Here is a 10,058-nt window from a genome sequence, read left to right as displayed (position 1 = left end):
GCTGAGTGACCACGACCGACCTCCCCCCCCCAAAAAAAAAAGAATGCCCTGAACCTGTTGTCACCAGCTTTCCATATCAGGAGATTAACACCCTTTCCCTCTCCCCTGAAAGAAGAAATCTCAGCACAATTATTTACAAAGATTTATTACAGCACAGGAGAGGTTCAGGTCTGGAGTTAGGGAAAAGGGGGAAGGGGGCAGAGCAGCTGGAGAACAAGGAGAACCTGGCTTCCCCATCCTATGTGCTCCCTGTAAGGATATTTACTATATATATTAGGCTGCATTCCTGGCATCAAAGCACAAACAAAAAAAAACGTAACAAAGCAGCTGCTGCCAGTCCATCTTCCAGGCACCCAGGAGGGGCAGGGATGATATGTGAATATGTCCAAAATGATGAGACTGTGGAGAAACATGGCTGAGTCCTGGACCCTATAGAGACCAGTGAGAGAAGTGGTAACTTGAGGTCCCCATAGGGGAGGGGATGAAGAAGAGCTAAAGACACCTGCAGGTTCTCAGCACCTCCTCTGCCCAGATCTTAGGGTCCTGCCCTGTGGGTCTCCGGTGCCCAGGGGAGAGGATCTGGGGAATAGAATGATTATTTCTGGTTTCCTGGTGTTTCCATTGTGGACTCTCTCATATCCCACTTCTCACTGGGTGAATGGAGGGATGACTGGCAGGGATATGTATTGGGTAACTCTGGGCATCAGCCAAATTTGGGCAAACAAGCACACACAGACCAGCCTTAGTCTTCTAGAAGTCAGAAGCCGCAGCCCTAGCAGATATGGGGAAGGGTACAAAGCAAGATGGGGACAGAGTAGATTTCTGGGGAATAGTGATGCCTTCACTTCCCTCCTGGCAGATGCAGGACTGGAAGCTTATGTGCCAGGCTCAGGGGGACCAGGGCGCTGAGGCTCCTCCCCATGCTCTGTAAGGCAAGTTAGAGAAGGACTCAGGAGCTGGGTCCTGCCCACCGAGGTCCCCAATGGCCTCCCACACCCTTCTTCAAGCTTTACCACTTAGTGCTCTTGTATCTTCTACTTGATCAGAACTCCCATCTCTCTGGGGCTCATCCAGAGGGGGTGGACGCTCCCAGGGCCCTTCCAGACCCTGGCCACAGGTTATCTTCTGCCCACCTGGAAAAGAGGGCATATAAGAACAGGTTCTGAGTGCCCATCTGACTGTCCTAGAGCTATAAGCTACATCTAAGGGCTGAGGCCAAGCTTTCTGAAGCATAGCAGACAGAGTATTAGACTAGATGGCTCTCCCAATAACAGGCCATGTGACTTAGGTGTGTCAGCTGTCACCTTTCTGAAGGAGATTCTGTGTAACAGGGCCATTACAGATTACCTTAAGTAAAGTAATACCTGCCTGGGCTAGTGCCAGCACTCAGAAGCCTTTCAGGTGTACTAGGGGTTATTGTTATTCCTTGATAGTCAAGTCATATGACCCACTGCCCTACTGCTTGTCCTGAAGAGATGTCTCTCGCCTCCTGTTCTAGGGTTCTCAGTGGGAGCTGGTTTAACCCTTCCAGCTGCCAGAGACAGAAGCCCAGGTTATCTTGTCAGGGTGCAAGGGCTAAATGCTTCAAGCAGGGGACTGCAATTCCTATAAGTGATGGGCCTATAGGCTAGGAGTGGTGGTTCATACCTGTAACCTCACTACTCAGGTGGTAGATATCTGAAGAATTGTGGTTCAAAGCCAGTCTGGGCCAAAAAAAAAAAACGTAAAAGCCCATCTCAGCCAAAAATGACTCCAGGAAGTGTAAATAGAATTATGGTCCAGGGCAGCCCAGGTATACCTAAGCACAAAATCCTATTCCAAAGACAACTAAAGCAAAAAGGGCTGGATACATGGCCCAAGTGGTAGAATGTCTACTGGATCCAATCCTCTGTCTCTAGCACTAAATAAACATATGAACAAATTGGAAGAATAAATATTAATAATGGACCAAAAATTTAATGTACACCTGTAGGAATAGACGTGGCACAACCTTGCATGGCCGGATATGGAAAAAACAACCCTGGGAAGGGGGGAGGATCCTGCTTGCTAGTTCTCTAGGCTTTGAGACTCTGTGAGGTGTTTGGACCTCTGTGTAGGTTGTAGGCCTTTTTCTGGTCCCCTTTCTCCCAGGAAGCTCAAATTGGATATGCAAAGAATCAGATTGGTTCTTTTCTTCTTCTTCTTTTTCTGGTCTTGGGGCTTGAACTCAGGGCCTGGGCACTATCCCTCAGCCTCTTTGTTCTCAAGATGATGTTCTACCTCTTGAGCCACCAGGCCAGTTCCAGCTTTTTTGAGTAGTTTTTTGGAGATAAGAGTCTCATGGGGACTTTCTAGACCAGGCTGGAGTCCAACTGTGATCCTCAGATCTCAGCCTCCTGAGTAGCTGGGATTACAAGTGTGAGGGCTCAGATTGGTTCTTAAATCCTGGGTTCTTCATCTGGACACTAGAGGGCACCCTCCTACACCCCACCCTAGGAAGTAAAAGGAGAAAATAGTTCTAGGGCTCTGAAGAAGACAACCAGCTGGCCCCCTGAATCCAGCAGAAATCATACCACACAATCAGAAATGGGGGTTTGGGACCCCTTTTCCTCTCACCCCCTTGTAGCCATGGATGTTAAGTCCTTTTGTGGGTCTATCCTCAAACCTCTAATTCTTTTTTGTTTTTGTTTTTTTGGGTCTGGTCATGGGGCCTGAACTCGGCCTGGACGCTGTCCCTCAGCTCTTCAGCTCAAGGCTAGCACTCTACCACTTGAACCTCAGTCCCACTTCCGGCTTTTTCTGCTTATGTGGTGCTGAGGAATCGAACTCAGGACCTCATGCATGCAAGGCAAGCGCTCTACCACTGAGCCACCTTTTCAGACCAACCTCTAATTCTTAGGGAAGAGAAGAGTATTGGGGAAAACTGGATGGGGAGAAGCTAAATCCAAGATGGAGTAAGTCTAGGCTCAGGTATGGCCCAGTGGGAGGTGCCCTGTGGTGTCACTTCAGTGCAAGAAACTGTCTTGGGAGGGCTTCAGGATATCCAAGGAGCACCCACGCTTAGCCTGTGGTGGTGGGGGCCTGAATGTTGAAGACCCTTCAGCTTACCAGACCCCCTGATGCTCTTCAGGACTTCGGCCTGGCTGTCTTCTTCTTCATCCTCTTCTTCATCATCCTCTTCTTCTTCCTCATCCTCCTCTCTTGGGTAACCCAGCTCCCGCAGCTCCCCCAGCTCATCCTCCTCCTCTGAGGCCAAGTTACTAATGGTCTGCAGGTGGGACTCAGCAATGCGCTGCTGCACGGCTGGCAAAGGGGACCCAGGAATGCAAGGGTCAGCCAGGGGTCTGAGGCAGATTAACACCCTCAGGACCCTGAGTTCAAGGCCCAAAAACTATAGCCCAGTCTTCTGTGGACCAGACCAAACCAAGATGGGAACAGCAGGAGGCAGGTTCTTAAGCTGTCCCAAGATGTTGCCCTCCCCCCAAAGCCTTGCACCATGGGGAGCCAAGCTGGGCAAGACCAGGCGGGCACAGCAGCAGTTTAACATTCTCTGGCTAGAATGTTGTATTTCCAAATATTCCTTATGGACAAGGCTGACCAACTTCAGCCTCAGCACAAGTCCCTGGGCCTGGGGCATTTGCCAGTTTCCCTGCTTATCCCGACCTTCTCTGCACTCTGTGTCCCCTCCACCATACTGCCTAGTCTTAGATGCCAATTCACATGCCCTGCCCCAGACTCCAAGGGCAGGAATGTGACTGAGAGACTAAGGTCACAGCAGTTCTGTGGCTGGTGAAGTGTGTGCAAGAGAAATGTCCTACTCCGACACAGCCCCCACAATCTTGACCCACATCCCTAGGCTCCCAGTTCCCTCTGCAGTGACCTAGAAAGCAGGAAACACCCCACCAGTACCAATGCCTGCTCATATACAGCCTAGAAAGGGGCTAGGGTGGGCAACTGGAGAGGTTTGCCATAGATATGATGGGAGAAAGGGGCCAGGGCTAGAGGGAGTCTAGGGATTGGTGGGGAGCTGAAAGGATGTTGTGAGCAGAGACTGGTTCAAAATCAACAGGAAGCATGGACTGATGGGATTTGGAAGCAGGTGGGATACTAAGTTCACAGCTCCTAGAGCAGATGCTGCCCAGAAGGGCAGGGCCGCACAGTTTCTTAGCCCGCCAGCTGCCCCTCCCCTTAGCAGCCCAGTGGGTAGATACTGGCTGGAAACCTCTGTGCCGTGGACTGGGCCAGGGATTCTGCCAACTTGGGGACAGGCACAGAGGGTGTATTGTGTGTGCCCGCTGCCCCTCCCTGCCCCCAGCTCCCAGCCCAGCACCTCCCGCTGGCTCTGGGCAAGCTACCTAGGCAATAAAAGCACAATAAATCTCCCTGCCTCTGACCTTGGGGACTTGGCAAAGCTTCACTCTGAGCCAAGTGGAGCTTTGGAGCACCCCTGGACCCCTCTCAGCCAACTTACTTCAGTCTATCCTCCTTGAAGGGCTGTGGGGGACTTGAATCCTCCTCTTGGAGCCCCTGAACTTGCCAGGCATTTCCCTTGCCCAGAAATGGGTGAAGTCTGTCAAGCAAGGCCCTCTGGGCACAGAAGGGGCCCTGAGGCTGGGAGAGAGAGAAGGTGGCATCCTGGGCAGCCTTCTTCCCCCAGCCCAGGGTGGAGAATTCATTCCTGAGCCATAATGACAATAGGTGTGTGCAGCCCCTGCCTGTGCTGGTGCTCCGGACCCTCCACATGCTTCATCCTCCCTTGGGTCTCCCTGGACCTTCTGGGGCAACCTTTTCTACCCCGGCTGTTTTCTCTAGCTTCTCTACTTCTGGAGATCCTGAATTTCCCCTTTCCTTGAGTCTCCCTTTTTAAAATCTGAGACCTCCAACACAGCCCCCAGGCTGTCCATCCCTCTTCTGACAGCTTTCTACATCCTGCCTGTCCTCACTTAGACTCTGAGACTAGCTCACAGGGGACTGGAGGTGAGGCACATTTTTGATCACTGTAGGAATACATGGGTAGGGCCCTGGACCTAAAATCCTACCCCAGCCCAGTTGCCCCATGCTCATAATCAAGAAACCAGGGAGAAGCTAAGCATCAATGGCTCATGTCTATAAGCCTGGCTACTCAGGAGGCTGACAACTGAAGATCAGGGTTTGAAGTCAGCCTTGGCAGGAAAGTCCTGTGAGACTCTTATCTCCAATTAACATTCCCCCCAATAAAAAACCATTAAGTGAAGCTGTGGCTCAAGTGATAGAGTGCTAACCTTAAGCAAAAAAAAAAAAACTCAAGGACAACGTCTACGCCCTGAGTTTAAACCGGACTAGCAGAAAGGAAGGAAGGAAGGAAGAAAGGGAGAGAGAGAGGAAGAAAGGAAGGAAGGAAGGGAGGAAAGAAAGAAAAAGGAGGGAGGGAGGGAGAGAAAAAGAAACCAGTGAGATCTGAGGATGTAGCTGGGGATGTAGAACATGATTCACCATGCTCAAGGCCCTGCGTTCAATCCCCTGCATCCTCCCCCAAAACAGGCCAGGAGACAGTTCTCCCCCCTTATATCTGCCCTGCTAGAGTGGGAAGCAGACAGCCTTCTTATGATATCTGTTGAGAAGATGCTCTTTGCCCTCATGCCTTTTTTTTTTTTTTTTCAGTTGTTGGGCTTGAACTTTGGGCCTGGGCGCTGTCCCTGAGCTCTTCAACACAAGGTGAGCGCTCTACCACTTGGGCCATAGTACCACTTCTAGTTTTCTGGTGGTTAATTGGAGATAAGAGTCTCACAGACTTTCCTGCCCAGGCTAGCTTTGAACCACGATCCTCAGATCTCACCCTCCTGCGTAGCTAGAATTACAGGCCTGAGCCACTGGCCGGTGGCCCTCATGCCTACTTTGAGTCCTTACACACATCCCTACAGATGAGAAAGTCCTTCCACACTGCCTGTGGCTATAGCTCTGCCCCTTCACTTTCCTGTCCTGGGAGAAGAAAAGGAACCCCTTCTTTTATCCCTCTGCTCCCAACCTTGGCAGGAAGGCTGACAGCTGTACCTGTTGACCTTGGCAGGTGCTGGGAACATAATTCATCCAGAACCCTTCCTGGTCTCCCTCCTTCCTGCCACTGGAGAAGAGGCTGGGCCAGGCAGGAGGTGCCTCAAGCTAGACTTGAAGCAGGGGGTGGGGAGGCACCTGATGCCTAGTTAGGAGAAGTCCCTTCCTGTGCTCAAGCCTCACCTCCTTCTCCCTCAGGCCTCTCCCATAGCTCCTTGATCAGAAACCAGGATTCCAGGCTAGCCCTAAATCCCACTCTTCCCCCACATTGATCACATCTCCTGCCCCTTTCACATCTTCTTCCCTTTGTCTTGCTTACTTGTTGATTCTATGATTCTTCCAATCTAGGCCTAATCATGCCCCCTCTTCGAACTCTGAGCCTTGAAGGTAGATGGCTCAGGAGCACAGGGATTTCTTTTTTCTTTTGTCTTTTTCGGTACTGGGGATCGAACCCAGGACGTTGCACTTGCTAGGCAAGCGCTTTGCCACTGAGCTACATCCCAACCCAAACTCTTTTTTTTTTTTTTTTGGGTCCGGTTGTGGGGCCTGAACTCTGGGCCTGGGTGCTGTCCCTCAGCTCTTCAGCTCAAGGCTAGCGCTCTACCACTTGAGCCACAGCGCCACTTCCGGCTTTTTTTCTTTTTGCTTATGTGGTGCTGAGGAATGGAACCCAGGGCCTCAGGCATGCAAGGCAAGCGCTCTACCACTGAGCCACTTTCCCAGCCCCAAGCACAGGGATTTCTTACTTATAAAATTTTAGCCATTCTGGGGCTGGAAATCTGAGGACACATGTATGCTAGGCAAGAGTTCTACCACAGCGCTACATCCCTAACTCCCAACTCCTACTTATTCTTCTCTCTGCCCAGCAGGGAAGCCTAGCATATATACGAGGTGCTCAGCAAGTACGTGCTACAGGAATGACTTTGCCTTTTAATACAGAAGGGGAGACAGACCCGGGGAGAGTCTAGGATGCAGATGGCTACAAATGCCAGGCAAACAGGAAGGGAGGATAGGGGAGCTCACGGGAAGAAGGTGCCCTCTGATGGGCACCCTCTGATGGGTGGTCAAGGAGGCACTTGCCCAGTGGAGTCTCTTTTCTCTTGATGGCTGTTGTCATTTGAGGCCAGGTGTTTATACCTTTTCCTTTTTTTTGGGGGGGGGTGCTTGAACTCAGAACCTAGGCGCTGTTCCAGAGCTTTTGTGCTGAAGACTAACAGTCTACCACTTCAATCACAGCTCCACTTCTGGTTTTCTAGTGGTTAATTGGAGATAAGAGTCTCATAGCCTTTCCTGCTCTGGCTGGCTTCAAATGATGATCCTCAGTTCTCAGCTTCCTAAGTAGCTAGGATTACAGGCATGGAGCCACTGGCTCCTGGCAGCCTCTTGTCTTTTGCAAGGGAGAGACTAAGAAAGAACAGGTCTCCAAGTCAGGTGGTGGTGGAGGAAACAGTCCTCCCACCCCTGACAAAGCTGACATTTTTCCTTCCTTCCCCCATGTCAGTGCAGTCTCAGGCCTTCACAGGGCACCCAGCCCTGAGGGTGGAGCGTCATACCTTTCAGTGAGGGGGGTGTATAGGCACAAGGACTGGCTCTCTTCGACTTGAGATGGTGCCCCTCTCCAGAGGCTCTCTGCAGGAAAAAGCCTGGTGAAGTGAGCTCCCACAGGCCGCCCCCCACCCCCACCCCCGTCCTCCCCTGCAGTAACCTGGTAGACTATTATAGCCTCTGCAGCTAGATCATGAGCCTAAGCTGAGCCCCTCTCTACTTCACCCTCTGTTTGGACCTGTCAGTCAGACCCTGGCTCAGGTAAGACCTTAGGTCCAAGTCTGAGGGAAGAAGGACTTGCTGGTACACACTGGCACCTGCCCTTTTCAGAGGTGGTGTGATTGATATGCTAATGTGTCCCGTGGCACCCCGTGTAGGTGGCTGGCTCTGCAGGAGCCTGTCCACCTTGACCCAAAGGACCCAGGGTCCCAGACGTGCCCCCTTCCAGTGCCCCAGGAAACTCACCTGGTGCGGGGATGCCTCCTCCTCTGGGGGGAGGGATCACCAAATGTACCAGCAGAGGAGGAAGAAGAGAGGGAAAAAGAAAAATATCTGAGTCACTTTCCCCCAAAGACTCAGCCTCTGGGGAGAGGGGAAGTGCGCCCCTTTCCTCCTGGCGCTGCAAGGTGTCATGCCAACACAAGACCCAGTGAAAGAAGTTGAGGCTTGCAGACTTCATCCCCTCCCGTCTTCATTCAGCTCTGTCCCTTGCTCACTGGACTTTGGCAGAGACCCCAGGAAGACACCAGAGTTGGGGGGGGGGTGTTAGCCCATTGGGAGCAGCCCTACCTGGGGAGGAGTGCTCTGAGAGCCGGAACAGCATGGCAGGGGTGGGTCTGCGGCGTCGGATCTAAGAAGATGGAGGAAGGGAGGACAGGAGAGACGCACCCTAGGTATCCCTCCTGCCCCCCCACCCACAAGCAGCAGGCAACAGTGCTTTAGAGTCCACAGGGAGCCTTTGAATCAAAGACTCAGTAGCCTACCCAACCCCTTCCTCTACAGAGATGAAAACCTTGAAAGGTTCAGCAGTGTGCACAGGACTAGAAAACCCCCTTACTGACTCCCAGCGCAGGCCACCCCATGCCATGGCTACTCCAGAACCAACATCTTCCTTTTCATGTTTTCCCACAGAAGCCAAGCCCTCGTTCTCTCCAGTTCGTGTAGCTTTTGTGGCTGGAGCTGGATGCAGCTGTCAGGAGCCCTCTGCCACCCGTATGACCCTGCCCTATCAACTCCAGAGCTCAAAAATGAGACAAAAAAGCTCCCCCCCCCAAAAAAAACCCTAGAACCAGCCTTAGAGGGGACTGAAGAAAGCCCTGCAGGCACCTCTAGCCTCACACAGAGGCTCAGGTGTAGGCCTGGGTCCCAGATATCCTGGGACTTGGGTGTCTCTGTAGACTAGGGTCGGCTCCTTCCTGCAGTCTTTATCAGGCCCCATGGAAAGTTACCTTCCTGGCTACACCAGCCACGTTAAACCATGGGGAGGGGCACTGAGCGCTCCCAACAGCTGCCCCAGCTTGGCAATCAGACCAACTGTCAGTTAATTAGGTCTCCTTGGAGCTCCAGGGAAATGCAGAGAACCAGGTGAGTGCGGCTGAATGTGTCACCTTCCCCCTGCCGGGCTTCCAGCACCCCAGAAGGAAAGCTGCTTAGGCCGACTTAACCCACCCGAAGGCCCCAGTCTTTTGGTCCCATTCTTACATCGCCATCGGAAGCCAACAGCATCTAAGCAACAAGTGCTCCCTGCTAGATTTGGGGGTGTGGACCTCTGTCTCCCCCTGCCTTGCCTTTGGAAGCCTCCCAGCTGGAGAAGGGATGACCTCGCCTCCTTAGGGTTAGGACGCCAGGAGGCCGATAGAAAAGAGGGCAGAACACAGTTCCGGGGACCCCAGGCCAAGCAATGCAGGCTGGGACCGGACGCCAGCGGGGCCGTGGGTGGCCAAGGTGATGTCCCAGGTAACAGAGTCCCTGTGCCTGTGCGAGGAACCGCGCTTCGCTCGCGGGATCAGCTCCGGAGCTGGGCCCGGCGGTCCGGGGCGGTAGTTTAGGGACCGGGTCGGTGGCCCTGGAGCAAGCCGCGAGCCCGAAGCCTGGGGGCCGGGATCCTCGCGCCCCAGCCGCGCGGCGGCCCGGGGAAGGAGGAAGGGGAGGGGGGAAGTTGCCGAGTCGGACGCGAACTTGGAGCGCTGTCCGGCGCCCCGGCCCCTGGGAGGGGCGCACGTTGGGGGCGATGCCGGGAGTGGGGCGCGACCCCCTTACCATCTCCACCTGGCGGGGGTCAAGCTGGCTGGGGGGCGCGGGCACCGAGAACTGGATCTTCTTGCGGTCCTTGGGGTCCATGGCTGGCGGGTGGGGTGGGGTTGAGCTTTGGGGTCTCCGGCTGCTTCCCGGCTCGGCTCCCCGGCACTGCCAGCCGCGCGGGAGACGTCGACGAGGACGAGGCAGGAGGAGGGCGGCTCCCGCCCAGATAAAAATACCGCGCCGCCGGGCTCGCCCGCCGCGCC

The 10,058-nt window shown here is 53.6% G+C and overlaps 1 protein-coding gene across 1 annotated transcript in view; it reads right to left on the bottom strand.

The window, feature by feature from the left end:
• Positions 1-155: 155 nt before the first annotated feature.
• The window catches only part of Ppp1r1b (protein phosphatase 1, regulatory (inhibitor) subunit 1B), a 10,188-nt gene continuing 285 nt past the window's right edge, over positions 156-10,058 (bottom strand). Inside the window, exons 2-8 of the mRNA XM_013037758.1 lie at positions 9,814-9,896; positions 8,344-8,404; positions 8,020-8,042; positions 7,563-7,638; positions 3,088-3,282; positions 1,014-1,133; positions 156-925 (exon numbers count right to left, since the gene is read on the bottom strand). Coding sequence (XP_012893212.1) covers positions 876-925; positions 1,014-1,133; positions 3,088-3,282; positions 7,563-7,638; positions 8,020-8,042; positions 8,344-8,404; positions 9,814-9,894 — 606 coding nt within the window. The 5' untranslated portion in view covers positions 9,895-9,896 and the 3' untranslated portion in view covers positions 156-875. The remainder of the gene's footprint in view (positions 926-1,013; positions 1,134-3,087; positions 3,283-7,562; positions 7,639-8,019; positions 8,043-8,343; positions 8,405-9,813; positions 9,897-10,058) is intronic.

This window comes from Dipodomys ordii, unplaced genomic scaffold, assembly GCF_000151885.1.
Source record: "Dipodomys ordii isolate 6190 unplaced genomic scaffold, Dord_2.0 Scaffold7, whole genome shotgun sequence".
Taxonomy (NCBI): Eukaryota; Metazoa; Chordata; class Mammalia; order Rodentia; family Heteromyidae; genus Dipodomys; species Dipodomys ordii.
Note: the sequence above shows the minus strand (reverse complement) of the source record. Positions and strands in the feature narration are given on the sequence as shown.